We start from the raw sequence: 17,239 nt of genomic DNA on the forward strand, positions 1-17,239 counted from the left end.
GGGTGCGACAAACAAAGCCTCTTACAAGTCACACCTCAAAATATGTTAATGAGAGAAAAACAACAGTACCATGCACTAGTGCGCCAAAAAAAAGATGGTACTGTAACGTACTGTATTTTGTGGAGTGGAATTACAGCACCATTCAAAATACAGCAATTGTTTCACCACAATTTACAGTATGCTCCAGTAAAACATTTCACAGTATTTACTGTTAATAATACATAAATGCACCGTATAAATTACAGTTTTCCTTTACGGTGTGTCATTGCCACACTCATTGGCTCTTGCACCTGATGGGTGCTCTGACAGTGATGTTAAAAAAGAGCCATGCCACTGGTCATAATAATTTACTGGGACAGGTCACATTAAGAATATTAATAACGGCATCATGCTTTTGTTCTGATATTAGATTTTCCATTACACTGCAGTTTCCGATTTGCTCCACAACCATTCATGGATGAGTCTGTTGTTCACGATCAAGTCTGTCCAATTAAGGTTGTGGAATTGTGAGGTTTACAATATTAGAATATAACTAAACCCTCTGTCCTGTCTTGTCTATTAAATACCATTAAATAAATAATTGTCTGTTTAGTAAACTCTCAGAATAGGATCACAGAAATACAGTTGAAGTCGGAAGTTTACATACACCATGGCCAAATACAATTAAACTCAGTTCTTCACAATTCATGACATTTAATCCTAAAAATTCCCGGTCTTAGGTCAGTTGGGATCACCACTTTATTTTAAGAATGTGAAATGTAAGTAGAGAATTATTTATTTCAGCTTTTATTTCTTTCATCACATTCCCAGTGGGTCAGAAGTTTACATACAGACAATTAGTATTTGATTGGCATTGCCTTTAAATTGTTTAACTTGGGACAAACGTTTCAGGTAGCCTTCCACAAGCTTCCCACAATAAGTTGGCCGAATTTTGGCCCATTCCTCCTGACAGAGCTGGTGTAACTGAGTGAGGTTTGTAAGGCCTCCTTGCTTGCACATGCTTTTTCAGTTCTGCCCACATATTTTCTAGGTCAGGGCTTTGTGAATGCCACTCCAATACCTTGAATTTGTTGTCCTTAAGCCATTTTGCCACAACTTTGGAAGTATGCTTGGGGACATTGTCCATTTGGAAGACCCATTTGCAACCAAGATTTAACTTCCTGACTGATGTCTTGAGATGTTGCTTCAATATATCAACATAATTGTCCTTCCTCATGCTCCCATCTATTTTGTGAAGTGCACCAGTCCCTCCTGCAGCAAAGCACCCCCTCAACATGATGCTGCCACGCCCGTGCTTCACGGTTGGGATGGTGTTCTTCGGCTTGCAAGCTCCCCCTTTTTCCTTCAAACATAACGATGATCATTAGGGCCAAACAGTTGTATTTTCCTTTTAATCAGACTAGAGGACATTTCTCCAAAAATTACGATATTTGTCCCCATGTGCAGTTGCAAACCGTAGTCTGGCTTTTTATGGAGGTTTTGGAGCAGTGACTTCTTCCTTGCTGGGCGGCCTTTCAGGTTATATAGGACTTGATTTGCTGTGGATATAGATACTTTTGTACCTGTTTCCTCCAGCATCTTCACAAGGTCCTTTGCTGTTGTTCTGGGATTGATTTGCACTTTTCGCACCAAAGTACGTTAATCTCTAGGAGACAGAACCAGTCTCCTTCCTGAGCGGTATGACGGCTGTGTGGTCCCATGGTGTTTATTGTCTGTACAGATGAACGTGGTACCTTCAGACGTTTTGAAATTTCTCCCAAGGATGAACCAGACCATTATTTTTTGGTCTGATTTCTTTTGATTTTCCCATGATGTCAAGCAATGAGGCACTGAGTTTGAAGGTAGGCCTTGAGATACATCCACAGGTACACCTCCAATTGACTCAAATTATGTCAATTAGCCTATCAGAAGCTTCTTGTCACGACTCCTACCGAAGGTGGCTCCCCTTCCCGTTCGGGTGGCGCTCGGTGGTCGTCGTCACCGGCCTACTAGCTGCCACTGATCTTTTCCTCCCCCTCCTTGTCTGTTTATTAGTTACACCTGTTGTTAATTAGGTTTATTAGTTGGGCTTTATTAGCCAGCCGGCCCACCTGCTGGGTGTGCGGGATTGTTTTATCTGTACTCGTGTACACGCCTGTAAGTCACGGTTGTTCGTGTACATGAGTTATTTTCGGGTGGCGTCTGTTTTCACCTGGTTGGTGAATAAAGAAGTAGCGCTACTCTGAACTCTCTGTCTCCTGCGTCTGACTCCTTCCTCCACTACACCCCGGGCATTACACTTCTAAAGCCATGACATAATTTTCTGGAATTTTCCAAGCGGTTTAAAGGCACAGTCAACTTAGTGTATGTAAACTTCTGACCCACTGGAATTGTGATACAGTGAATTATAAGTGAAATAATCTGTCTGTAAACAATTGTTGGAAATATTACTTGTGTCATGCACAAAGTAGATGTCATAACCGACTTGTCAAAACTATAGTTTGTTAACAAGAAATATGTGGAGTGGTTGAAAAAATTAGTTTTAATGACTCCAACCTATGTGTATGTAAACTTTCGACTTCAACTGTATGTTAGGAAGTTCAACATCTATTACATTCTATAACAACTGATGTCATTCCCCGAGGCTACACCCCATAGGCATTCAGGATTTTCAAATGGACAGTCCAACGGTCCACCTTTAGTATTGCATGGTTTTCCACTTTTGTCAGCGTATTGTCCAGGAAACTATAGTTTTTTTAACAAGGAATTTGTGGAGTGGTTGAAAAACGAGTTTTAATGACTCCACCCTATGTGTATGTAAACTTCCTACTTCAACTGTATAATAGATGCATAAACATGCGCGCGCACACAAATAAATAAAGGAAATTATAATAGGTTCACTTGTTCAGTCACATAGGGCGGCGCACAATTGACACAGCATCGTCCGGGATTGGCTGGGGTAGGCCACCATTGTAAATAAGAATTTGTTCTTAACTGACTTGCCTAGTTGAATAAAGGTTCAATAAAATAAAAAACGTGATTCAAGTTAATTGTTTATTTATAGTGTGCATTATTTCTAGTAAAAACAAAGTCCAATACCATTGGACCTTATCTTCCTACATGCTGAGTGGTTTTATGAGATGTAAAGTAGCCAGGTTACACTATGCTCTAAATGTTCAATTTAGCTGGAGCTTTTATCTAAACCCTGTGTGCATACATTTTCATTATGTATGCAGTGGTGGACAAAGTATCCAATTGTCATACTTGAGTAAAAGTAAAAATACCTTAATAAAAAATGGCTCATGTAAAAGTTAGTCACCCAGTTAAATACTACTTGAGTAAAAGTGTAAGGTTTTAAATATACTTAAGAATCAAAAGTAAATGTAATTGATCAAATATACTTAAGTATCAAAAGTCAAAGTATAAATTATTTCAAATTCCTTACAAAAAGTAAACCAGACAGCACCATTTTCTTGTTTTTTAGCCAAGGGAACACTCCAACGCTCAGACATAATTTACAGATAGCCAGGGGAACACTCCCGACACTCAGACATCATTTAAAAACGTAGCATGTGTGTTTAGTAAGTCTGCCAGATCAGCGGCAGTCTGAATTTTCCAGTCCTGCTAAGCATTCAACATGTAACGAGTACTTTGGTACTCAGGGAAAATGTATGGAGTAAAAAGTACATTACTTTCTTTAGGAATGTAGTGAAGTAAATACAAGTTATCAAAAATATAAATAGTAAAGTAAAGTACAGATACCCCCCCAAAAAACCTTAAGTAGTATTTTTAAGTATGTTTAGTTAAGTACTTTACACCACTATGTATGTGATCCCTGAGAGAATTGAACGTACAACCTTGGTGTTGCTAGTCATGCTTTTACCAACTGAGGCACAGGACCACATTGATTCAAGTCACAATTACATTGGTTACAACAACTTGATTACAAATTGAGCCTTATTAGCAGCATTACTTATATTCTGTTACTTTGCAGGTCACATTTGTTGCCTCTACTTCATTAAAACCATAAACACACACACACACAGCCTCGGGATTAGGGGGATATAAACTATGTAGAGGGTCTTGGATCTTGTAATCTTGAAACCATTTAATGTTTGGGAAAAATGTATTATCACTAAGATTCCCAAAAAAGGATTTATAATAGAAGGAAAAACATCCAGATATAGCAGATGTCCCTCTACAAGCCCCCTTCTTTCATCCATCTTTGGATTTGCGTGAGACTTCATGAATTAAAGATGATACCTTCCATCTACTTGATTAAGGACTGGATTTTCCTTCCTAAGCCACATTTAGAAAATCATCAGGCTCTCCCGGTGAGAGGTAATATGCGAGATGAACAGGCAAAGAAATGTAACCATTTTCCTATCAGTATGAATTGAGCAGAACCTACAGAGAGACACGCTTATAGGGAATGTAGATTTAAAATGATTGAATAGGGCAGGTAGTCTAGCGGTTAAGAGCATTGGGCCAGTAAGCGAAAGGTTTCTGGTTTGAATCGCCGAGCCAACTCGGTGAAAATCTGTTGATGTGTCCTTGAGCAAGGCACTTAACCCTAATTGCTCCTGTAAGTCGCTCTGGATAAGAGCGTCTGCTCAATGACTAAAATGTAAAGATGAACTATACGCTTTTTGGTGAGTAAGGTGAACCATTTTCAATTGAACACATTTACTGACGCGCTACTGCTACCTGCACAAACTGAACACAGTCACTTAAGGTCACACACACACACACACACACACACACACACACACACACACACACACACACACACACACACACACACACACACCACTTCTATATAAACCAATATAACATTTTATTAATGCTCTCTTATAGTAACACTGTCCACAAAACAGATACAGTAAACACTGCAAACATCTACCTTACACTACCGACTTGAAAGCTTTTGAAAATCATGATACAAGCGAGGATGAAGACAGAGCAGGAACAGACTCTAGAGGAGAACTAGGGCTTATTACTGCAGAGAACTAGGGCTTATTACTGCTTATTGAGCATTTTAATACTGACAATGTTTTATTTATCGGTCTATTTCTCACCCACAAATCTATCCTACATCAATTTCTCACACATCCAATGTACAGTAAAGAGACCAATAAAATGTAGATAAAAGGATATGGCATGATAAAGAATAAGGCAGAGGACACACGCACGCACGCACGCACGCACGCACGCACGCACGCACGCACGCACACACACACACACACAGGCTGGTGATCTATGCTAGCTCTGTTAGAGGGCAGGCTGGTTAGTTCTGCTGCAGTGGGGCACGGCCCTGCTCGTCCCTGCTACCCTATTCTACCGTCTATCTGTGGGTGCAGCTAGCTACACACCCAGTCAGCCCGGCACACATCGATACTCACACAAACAAATACACACCAAGACACACACTCTCAGAAACACACCATGACTAGACACAAAAGACAACATTCCTATGTCATCCTAGACAACCGGATCATTGAGAGAAATGAATGTCATATATACTCAGTCATTGGTCTGTTCCTTCCAACCCTCCTCCACACTGTACAGGACAACCACCCCTCTCTGTTACCGTCCAGTCCGAAGCAGGAGATGATTTTCTGGGAATAGTTGCAAAGCCCACCATCGTTGGGAGGATGCTTGTGCTGCTGCACCGAACTCCTCTCCCCCATCTCTTCTATACACTCACACACACACGCACACACACAGTCCCGGCACTGCTTTCAATCCTTCCTTCCTCTTCTCATCAATAATGCAGCCTCTTGCATAGAGTCACACACAGACACCAACAGTCACACACAAGCCAAATGCACTCACACACATGCAGAGAAAAAAATGTAGAGGTGAAAGGGTCTTCATGCTGCTGAGTGTGGGCAGGCAGCCCTGTCCTATGGTCAAACTTTGGAGAAGCCAGGGGATTGGGTTACTGCTGCGGTGCTGTGCAATGCCTTCCAATTCAGCACCGACTGTGTCGGACAGATTCTGCTGCAGTGCAACAGGTAAGTAGGGCGAGCTTGCTGGCCCTTCCCAGAGGAAGGGTGGTGCTTTGGACCAGAGGAAGAGTAGTGCAGGGCGGGAAGGTAGACAAGAGGACATCCCTGACTATTCTACCAGGGAAACTTCTCCATAGGCCAACAGTGTGGTGAACAGCTTGAAAGCATACGAGTTGGCTGTGGACAGAACCATCTACAAAATATATGTCTCTGGCTCGAAATATTACCTCCAGTGTCTTTGACTTTGACTAGAACACACACAGTGCATTCAGAAGATATTCAGACCCCTTCACCTTTTCCATATTTTGTTACGTTACAGCCTTGTTCTAAAATGGATTAAATGGTTTTTTTTCATCAATCTACACACAATACCCAATGATGGCAAAGCAGCAACAAAAAACTGAAATATCACATTTACATAAGTATTCAGACCCTTTACTGAGTAGTTTGTTGAAGCACATTTGGCAGTGATTACAGCCTTAAGTCTATTTGGGTATGACGCTACAAGCTTGGCACACCTGTATTTGGGGAGTTTCTGCCATTCTTCTCTGCAGATCCTCTCAAGCTGTGTCAGGTTGCTGCACAGCTATTTTCAGATCTCTCTAGAGATGTTCGATTTGGTTCAAGTCCGTGCTCTGGCTGGGCCATTCAAGGACATTCAGAGACTTGTCCCGAAGCCACTCCTGCGTTGTCTTGGCTATGTGCTTAGGGTCATTGTCCTGAGGTGAACCCCAGTCTAAGGTCTTGAACGCTCTGGAGCAGGTTTTCTTCAAGGATCTCTCTGTACTTTGCTCTCTCTCGATCCTCACTAGTCTCCCAGTCCCTGCCGCTGAAAAACATCCTCACAGGGATGGTTCCAGGTATCCTCCAGATGTGACACTTGGCATTCAGGCCAAAGAGTTTAATCTTGGTTTCATCAGACCAGAGAATCTTGATCCTCATGGTCTGAGAGTCTAGGTGCCTTTTGGCAAATTCCAAACGGGCTGTCATGTGTCTTTTGCTGAGGAGTGGCTTCCATCTGGCCACTCTATCGTAAGGGCCTGAGAGGTGGAGTGCTGCAGAGATGGTTGTCCTTCTGGAAGGTTCTCCCATCTCCACAGAGGATCTCTGGAACTCTGTCAGAGTGACCATCGGGTTCTTGGTCATCTTCCTGACCAAGGCCCTTCTCCCCCGAATGCTCAGATTGGCCAGGCGGCCAGCTCTAGGAAGGGTCTTGGTGGTTCCAAACTTCTTCTATTTAAGAATGATGGAGGACACTGTGTTCTTGGGGACCTTCAATGCTGCAGACATTTTTTGGTACCCTTCCCCGGTGGCTCGACACAATCCTCTCTTGGAGCTCTACGGACAATTCCTTTGACCTCATGGCTTGGTTTTTGCTTTGACATATACTGTCAACTGTTGGACCTTATATAGACAGGTATGTGCCTTTCCAAATCATGTCCAATCAATTGAATTTACCACAGGTAGACTCTAATCAAGTGGTAGAAACATCTCAAGGATGAACAATGGAAACAGGATGCACTTGAGGTCAATTTCGTGTCTTTTTTTTATACATTTACAAACATTTCTACCAACCTGTATTTGCTTTGTCATTATGGGGTATTGTGTATTGATTGACGAGGGGAAAAAAATATTTGAATCCATTTTAGAATAAGTCTGTAACATAACAAAATATGGAAAAAGTCAAGGGGTCTGAATACTTTGAAGCAAAATGGTCAATAGTTTATTGGCTAATATTTCCAATTTGGTCTGTGTGCATGCAGCCTAACTCAGCTAGGGCTTCAGAGAGAGACTGGTGTGTGCCCCAAATGCCATCCTATTGCCTACATGGTAGTGCACTACTTTTGACCAGAGCCCTATGGGCCCTCATCAAAAGTAGTGCACTATATAAGGAATGGGGTGCCATTTGGGAGGTAACCGGCCGTTAAATTAACTCATAACGATTGGCTGGTTGAACACTGAACACGCTTTAAGCGATGCTAATCACATCTGCATACTATGGGAGGGGGCCTAACCGAGAGCTCTGAACTGCATCGATCCCCAATAACAGAACATTATCGCCTGTATGCAGCCAGGCACACATTAGAGATGTGGAGATCAAAGAGCTCCTTCAATACAGAGTCAGCTATTCCAGGGAAACCCAGATAATAAATGGCTGGGCATGCTTGCTGTGAGTCTGTGTCTGTATCTGGGTCGTTCCACGAAAAGAGTACCTTTGTGTCCCTTTTGTTGTTGTTGTTTTTTTAAATGTGCACCAATATTGAATTTCAAAAGCCTGTTGTATTAAATTAAGTGCCCTTTAATATAGACCACATGGAGAATTCAATCAATAATATTTTTACATTAATAAAGGCTTACTAAATTGCCAAAATACAGCATTGTGACATGTTCCTCAGTCAACCCGGTGTCACTTTTAGGAAGATTTCGAACAAATAATTGTAAAGCCTTAGTACATCATTTAAGAACAACCCTGTTATGTTAAGTGAACTGAACTCTCGTTTTAACATGGTGAAACTATTCCTTTTTAAATATTGTCAAAAAGAAACATTGAACATCTAATAGTCAAAGCATAGTGTAAAAGCAAGTGAGCTGGTTCTACTCTTTTTTTTTGTCATTTTATGTTTTGTGGTAGAAAACGAGCGGTTTGAGCTTAAAACGTCAACTCTGTTACCCATAGATAGACAGGCTAGAAATGTTTGAGCTATTTCATTTTTGTGACGCTTGAATTCAATTGCCACTCCCTGTTGCACACAACAAGCTTCCATTCCCCCTGTCACAAGGGGATTTATGGCTGATTTAAGATCAAATCGTCAACCCTGTTACGGTCATCTCATTACTTTAATTGGCACTTTGAATTTTTTTTTTATTAAACCTCTTGAGATAGGAAAAAGTAATTTTTATTAAGTTAAGTACACTTTTTATGAAGTTACTGTACACTCCTCAAAAGGCACAGCATTAATGTTTGGACACACCTTCTCATTTTGAAGTTTTTTTTTTACATTTTAAATTTTTTACATTGTATAATAGTAGTGAAATACATCAACACTATGAAATAACACATATAGAATCATGTAGTAACCAAAAAAAGTGTTAAACAAATCAAAATAGAATTTTAGATTTTAGATTCTTTAAAGTACCCGCCCTTTTCCTTGATGACAGCTTTCCACACGCTTGGCATTCTCTCAACCAGCTTCACCTGGAATGATTTTCCAACAGTCTTGAAGGAGCTCCCACATACGCTGAGCACTGCTTTTCCTTCACTCTGCGGTCCAACTCATCCCAAACCATCTCAATTGGGTTGAAGTCGGGTGATTGTGGAGGTCAAGTCATCTGATGTAGCACTCCATCACTCTCCTTCTTGGTCAACTAGCCACTACACAGTGTGGAGGTGTGTTGGGTCATTGTCCTGTTGAAAAACAAATGAAAGCCCCACTAAGCGCAAATCAGATGGGATGGAGTATTGCTGCAGAATGCTGTGGTAGCCATGCTGGTTAAGTGTGCCTTGAATTCTAAATAAATCACTGACAGTGACACCAGCAAAGCACCCTCACATCTCCTCCTCCATGCTATTGGCCAACGTGCAATCACTGGAGAATAAACTGGATGAGCTCTGTTTGAGACTATCCTACCAACTAGATTTAAAAAACTGTAATATCTTGTTTCACCGAATCGAGGCTGAATGATGACACAGATAATAGACAGTTGGCTGGGATTTCCGTGCATTGGCAGGACAGAACAGCTTCGTCCGGTAAAACAAGGGTTGGTGGTGTGTGTCTATTTGTCAATAACAGTCTATTACATCTGGAGTATTTATCCTGTCTAATCTGGTGTCCTGTGTGTATTTAAGTAGGCTCCCTCTAATTCTCTCTCTCTCGCTTTCTCTTTCTCTTCTCTCGGAGGACCTGAGCCCTAAGACCATGCCTCAGGACTACCTGGCCTGATGACTCCTTGCTGTCTGTCCCCAGTCCACCTGGTCATGCTACTGCTCCAGTTTAAACTGTTCTGCCTGCGGTTATAGAACCCTGACCTGTTCCCTGGAAGGGCTAATCTTTTCCCGTACCTGCTATTTTCGACTCTTTCTCTCTACAACACCTGCTGTCTCTAACTCTGAATGATCGGCTATGAAAAGACAAATTACATTTACTCCTGAGGTGTTGACCAGTTGCACCCTCTACAACCACTGTGATTATTATTATTTTACCCTGCTGGTCATCTATGAACATTTAAACATCTTGGCCATGTACTGTTATAATCTCCACCCGGCACAGACAGAAGAGGACTGGCCACTCCTCAAAGACTGGTTCCTTTCTAGGTTTCTTCCTAGGTTCCTTTCTTTCCAGGGAGTTTTTCCTAGTCACCGTGCTTCTACATCTGCATTGGTTGCGGTTTGTTTTTTTTGGCTTAGTTCTTATATAGTGCTTTGCAACATCTGCTGATGTTAATAGGGCTTTATAAATACATTTGATTGAATAACAGCTGGTGCGCGATGTCTAATATTAAGGATGTCTCAAGTTACTGCTCGCCTGAGGTAGAGTATTTCATGATAAGCTGTAGACCACATTATCTAGAAAGAGAGTATTTTTCGTTGCCGTCTATTTACCACTACAAACCGATGGTGGCACTAAGACCGCACTCAACGGGCTATATAAGGCCAGAAGCAAACAAGAAAATGCTCTTCCAGAAGTGGCACTCCTAGTGACCAGGGACTTTAATGCAGGCAAACTTAAATCCATTTTCTCTCATTTTCTACCAGCATGTGCAACCAGAGAAAAAAAAACACCTTTAGTCCACTTACAGAGATGCATACAAAGCTCTCCCTCGTCCTCCATTTGTCAAATCTCACCATAATACTATCCTCCTGATTCCTGCTTATAAGCAAAAACTAAAGCAGGTAGTACCAGTGACTCACTCAATACAGAAGTGGGCAGATGACACGGATGCTACGCTACAGGACTGTTTTGCTAGCACAGACTGGAAAATGTTCCGGGATTCATCCAATGGCATTGAGGAGTATACCACCTCATTCACCGGCTTCATCAATAAGTGCATCGATGACGTAGTCCCCACAGTGACCATACGTACCTATGTCAACCAGAAGCCATGGATTACAGGCAACATCCGCACCGAGCTAACGACTAGAGCTGCCGCTTTCAAGGAGCGGGACACTAATCTGGACACTCATAAGAAATCCAGCTATGCCCTCAGACAAACCATCAAACAGGCAAAGCATCAATAAAGGACTCATATTTAATCCTACTACACCAGCTCTGACAGGGCTTGCAAACTATTACAGACTACAAAGGGAAACCCAGCCGCGAGCTTCCCCAGTGACGCAAACCTACGAGACAGACTACATGCCTTTTATGCTCGCTTCAAGGCAAGGAACACTGAAGCATGCACGAGAGAACCAGCTGTTCCGGAAGACAGTGTGATCACGCTCTCCGTAGTCTATGTGAGCAAGACCTTTAAACAGGTCAACATCCACAAGGCCGCAGGGCCAGACGGATTACCAGGACGTGTATTCAGAGAATGCAAGGACCAACTGGGAAGTGTCTTAACTGACATTTTCAAAATTTCCTTGACCGAGTCTGTTATACCTACACGTTTCAACCATAGTCCCTCTGCCCAAGAAAGCAAAGGTGACCTGCCTAAATGATTACCGCCCCGTTGCACTCACGTTGGTAGCCATGAAGTGCTTTGAAAGACTGGTCATGGTTCACATCAACAGCATCATCCCGGAAACACTAGACCCACTACAATTGGCATACCGCCCCAACAGATCCAAGGATGATGCAATCTAAAATGAAACTGGTCTTCTTTAGACTAGTTGAGTATCTAGAACATCAGCATTTGTGGGTTCGGTTACAGGCTCAAAATTAAACAAAGATCTTTTTTCTGAAACTCGTCAGTCTATTCTTGTTCTGATAAATGAAGGCTATTCAATTTGAGAAATTGCCAAGAAACTGAAGATCTCGTATAACGCTGTGTACTACTCTCTTCACAGAACAGTGCAAACTGTCTCTAACCAGAATACAAAGAGGAGTGGGAGGACCCGGTGCAGAACTGAACAAGAGGACAAGTACATTACAGTGTCTAGGTAGAGAAACATTGAGAAATGTTTGAGTACCAAGACTAGAAAACCATACCACAGGGAGCATTGTCTACACAGCTGGAAATGGTTCAACTCTGAGACTATCGATCCCTATAGAATAAGAGCAAATCTTAGATACTAATTACTAGTCTGCAGCTAGAAATTATGTAAACCTGGGATATGAATACTGACAACCACCGAAACATCTAGTCTAAGAACAATGGATGCCTGACGTATCCATTACAACAGACACTACCAGGAGCTGCCGATAGAGCAACCACCATTAGTAGCCAGAGACTCTCTGATGAACTGACTCTCCCGCAGATGGACTGACGATTCCAACAGAGAAGACAACAACAACATATGGGCATAAATATATTGATTGCAATTATTCCAGAATGAGCGAGCGTTCATCTGCAAAGGATTCGCATTTCAATGAATATAATTCTCCACTGTGTGTAGTGATCCATTTAGTCTTTCCCACTCTCTCAGTCCACACCCCTTCCCTTTGTCCACCAAGATGTCATATCGATTTAGCCCACTAGGGGATCTTCCTGTGGCTGGATTAACGAGAATTTGATCTTTAAAATGGTGTAAAATACTTGTATGCTTGAGGAATGGTAATTATGAGATTTTTGCTGTTTTGAATTTGGTGCCCTGCACTTTCACTGGCTGTTGCGGGGGGAGGTTCCGCTAATTCCCCAGTCCAAGACAGGTTAACCGCTTCTACCCCCAATCCATAAGACTGCCGAACAATTGATCAAATGGCCACCCAGACTATTTTACACTGCTCTTCCTCACTGTTTATTATCCATGCATAGTCACTTTACCCCTACCTCGATGTACAAATTACCTCGACTGTACCCCCACACATTGGCTCGGTACCGGTACCCTCTGTACATAGCCTCGTTATTGTCATTTTATTGTGTCATTTTTTTAAAACAATTTTTACTTTAGATTATTTAGTAAATATTTTCTTACATTTATTTTCTTAAAATGGCACTGTTGGTTCAAAATGAAGGGCTTGTAAGTAAGCATTTCATGGTAACGTCTACACCTGTTCTGATCTACCAATCAAAAAGGCAGTAACTGCTCATAGCGTGGAACTGAGAAAAATTGCTTTTATTTACCCTGGTTTCACAGTAACTTTATGCAGTTACTTTTAACATGACCCCCATTTTTTCAAAAACACAATACACTAGAGGCATGATACTTGTCCACATGATTAAACACGTATTTAATGTAGCAAAAATTACATTAACTCATTTTCGAACTGTCACGCCCTGATCTTAGAGAGCCTTTTTATGTCTCTATTTGGTTTGGTCAGGGTGTGATTTGGGTGGGCATTCTATGTGTTGTATTTCTTTGTGTTTGGCCGAGTGTGGTTCCCAATCAGAGGTTGTCGTTGTCTCTGATTGGGAATCATACTTAGGTAGCCTTTTTTCCACCTATGTTGATGGATCTTGTTTTTGTACAGCTCTTGTAGCCTACGGAACAGTACGTTCGTTTTGGTTTTACTTTGTTATTTTGTTGCTGGTTCTCATTTAATAAAGATAATGACCACAAATTACGCTGCGCCTTGGTCTCCTTCAAACAACGGACGTTACACAAACCAAAAGAGCAGTTACTGCCTTTTTGCTTGGTAGGGCAGTGTTGTAATCAGCGCATGTGAACAAATAAAATTTGATTCAATTTTTTTTCTGTTGAATTGTAAACAACTGGTATGTCCTAGAAACGTCCTTACAGTGTAAGATATGTATGTTGTTTCAATATAAATATTGTCAATCTACCTCAAATATTATTTTCTTACTAAGTAAAATCCTTAAACTGTTACTTTGTTTCCCGGTCTCACCAACAGTATATAGATATTTTTCTCACCGAAATTATTTGTTTAAGCTCAGGCCAAAATCATGGATAAAGCATGGTATAATCATATACAGTAGAGGTCAACTTTGATTTATTTTTTTATCTTGTCTCTGTCCAGCTCCAGATCTTCTACAGGACACACAACATTCAGTATATCTAATCAGAATCTCTAGCAGTAACAGTTGGAGGTAGTTTACGTCATCTGTGTCAAATAATTGCAATCGCCCTCAAATCCAGGACAAACGCCCACTTGGGGGATTAAAACCTGTTCACTGTGAAACCTTTAACCTGCGGACACTGGTCCACATTTCTCCACAATATTGGTGACTGATAAGCAAAGCAATATACTGTATTTATATTTTCCAAGTTAAAATAACTCCTGATACATTTAAATTCAAATGTGTTAGAGTGGGAAGCCTGCAGCTATTTATTACTAGTTATAAGCATGTACGAAACTTTGTCTTATAAGGTTTATAACATTATAACAAAAAAATGTATGTTAGCTAGTCAGGATCATTATGAGATGATAAGAAAACATAATGCATTATAAATGCATAACAATGTGCAATACCTACAGGCTTTAAGTGAAGGGTTACAAAATGTTTGATTCCACTTATGTGTATTGTTGTTCCTGTTATTTAAGTGGGTGGCACTCAGTTATTGTGTTGTAGTCAGCTTGCCAGGTAACACTGGGAAATGTAAAGACAGATGAGTCAACGCATCACAGGCGAACAGGGTGAAGCCGCAGAGCCAGCTCATAGAGAAACAGCACTAAAATCAGTCAAACAGTGGGGTTGTATTCATTAGGCACTAGAAAGAAAACACAAAACAGGGAGAACCTACCTGAACTTGTTCGATAAGAATAGCTAATTTTCCTTTTCACAACTCTTTGCTATGTTTTGAAACGGTGTGCACAAATGAACACAACCCAAACAGCTTCTCTTCACTACATAGGCTGTTCACTGAGAGGAAGAACAGTGCATTTGGAAAGTATTCAGACCTCACATTTTGTTATGTTACAGCTTTATTCTAAAATGGATTCAATTGTCGTCCCCCCCCCCCTTATCAATCTACACACAATACCCCATAATGACAAAGCAAAAACAGGGTTTTCGAAATTGACGCTACAAGCTTGGCACACCTGAATTTAGGGAGTTTCTCCCATCCTTCTCTACAGATCCTCTCAAGCTCTGTCAGGTTAGATGGGGACAGCTATTTTCAAGTCTCTCCAGAGATGTTCTATCTGGTTCAAGTCCGGGCTCTGGCTTGGCCACTCGAAGACATTCATAGACTTGTCCCGAAGCCACTCCTGCATTGCCTTGGCTGTGTGCTTAGGGTCACTGTCCTGTTAGGAGGTGAACCTTCGCCCCAGTCTAAAGTCCTGAGTGCTCTGGAAGAGGTTTCAATCAAGGATGTCTCTGTACTTTACTCCAATTATCTTTCCTTTGATCCTGACTAGTCTCTCAGTCCCTGCCGCTGAAAAACATCCCCACAACACGATGCTATCACCACCATGCTTCTCCATAGTGATGGTGCCAGGTTTCCTCCAGACATGACACTTGGCATTCAGGCCAAAGAGTTCAAGCCTGGTTTCATCAGACCAGAGAATCTGGTTACTCATGGTCTGAGAGACCTTTATTTGCCTTTTAGCAAACTACAAACAGGCTGTCATGTGCCTTTTACTGAGGCGTGGATTCCGTCATGCCACTCTACCATAAAGGCCTGATTGGTAGAGTGCTGCAGAGATGGTTGCCCTTCTAGAAGGTTCTCCGATCTCCACATAGGAACTTTAGAGCTCTGTCAGAGTGACCATCAGGTTCTTGGTCAACTCCCTGACCAAGGCCCTTCTCCCCGGCTTGCTCAGTTTCGCCAGATCAAGGAAGTCTTGGTAGTTCCAAACTTCTTCCATTTAAGAATGATGGAGGCCACTGTGTTCTTGGGGGCCTTCAATGCTGCAGACATTTTTTGGTACCCTTCCCCAGATCTGTGCCTCAACACAATCCTGTCTCGGAGCTCTACGGACAAGTCCTTCGACATCATTGCTTGGTTTTTGGCTTTGACACGCACTGTTGGGGGGGGCCTTATATAGACAGATGCCTTTCCAAATCATGTCCTATCAATTGAATTTACCACAGTTGGACTCCAATCAAGTTGTAGAAACATCAAGGATGATCAATGGAAACAGGTTGCACCTGAGCTCAATTTCGAGTCTCATAGCAGGTAAAATGGGGATCCTAATAAAATACAAAAAAATAGCAAAGGGTCTGAATCCTTATGTAAAAATGTCTAAAAACTTGTTTTCGCTTAATCATTAAGAGGTATTGTGTGTAGATCGATAAGGAAATTGTTTATTTAATCCATTTCAGAATAAGGCTGTAACATAACAAAATGTGGAAAAAAGTTAAAAGGACTGAATATTTTCCAAATGCACTGTATGTGAGGAAAATACTCTACAACGTACAGAGGAATTGACAAATTAAGATGTGTGCTGTTTGTCATTGTCCCCCAGCAAAGATAACCCCTCATGAGAACAACAGTTTTTGTTCAGCCCAGGATGGTTCCCCATCAGTCATCCTGTTTCCTAGCTGATTCTTTTACTAAGCAATAGGAAGTAAAACGCTGAAATACATGAGTTTGTTAAAGGGACAATCTGGGATTTGAATTTTTTTGGGAGGAAAAGTGGATGTGCCAGTCCTGGATTGCCCCTTTAAAAAGGACTGAATGGAAGAAAAAATGGTTTGGAGCGGAAATTATATTACATTGAAATGAAGTTACTGCACGCAGCTCCCTCAGGACTGCTGCACAGAAGAAATATTTGCCAGGGCAAAGAAACACGAGACTGAACTTCACTCAACTTTCTAGTTTTCCCCTTTAGTTAACACTATCAATGTTTCCCTCTACTGTGGGAATTGCCAATATTACCCACTTTTAATACAACACACCAAAAGAAATCGAACTATGCAAGATTTGATTTTGTTGTAGGCAGAATGCACCAGAGTAGGATGCTATCGCATTGACATGCAGGACTCAGCCATACTCTACAGACCAGTGCAGCATAACCAATCAGATCTGCAGTATCCCTCTATGCAAATAGATCATTGTCATATATGGATCTGTGCCATTCACTTTGAACTGGACTGTGTTTACAGCATGACTAGTTGGGAGTAGATAAGCGTGTTTTGAGATCAAAGCAAGAGCTGCTTTGTGCACATTTGTTAATATTATTTGCTAGTAAGTGAGTTATTATCCCAGTTATAGCAACAAAAAAATATAGTCAGCAATGGGGAAGTAG

General features: G+C 41.4%; 1 protein-coding gene across 3 annotated transcripts in view; it reads right to left on the reverse strand.

Moving 5' to 3' along the window:
* Nucleotides 1–17,239, reverse strand: part of LOC110491807 (actin-binding LIM protein 1) — a 136,538-nt gene that overhangs the window by 114,153 nt on the left and 5,146 nt on the right. For 2 of the 3 annotated variants that reach the window (XM_090202557.1, XM_036946717.2), the window contains exon 1: nucleotides 5,570–5,743. The exons of the other annotated variant lie outside the window; for it this stretch is intronic. In XM_090202557.1, the coding sequence (XP_090058683.1) occupies nucleotides 5,570–5,669 (100 nt within the window). In that variant the 5' untranslated portion in view covers nucleotides 5,670–5,743. Of the gene's footprint in view, nucleotides 1–5,569; nucleotides 5,744–17,239 lie in introns of those variants that run through there. 3 annotated transcript variants of the gene reach the window in all.

The sequence above is a fragment of the Oncorhynchus mykiss genome, chromosome 16 (genome assembly GCF_057628025.1).
Source record: "Oncorhynchus mykiss isolate SJ-2025 chromosome 16, ASM5762802v1, whole genome shotgun sequence".
NCBI lineage: Eukaryota > Metazoa > Chordata > Actinopteri > Salmoniformes > Salmonidae > Oncorhynchus > Oncorhynchus mykiss.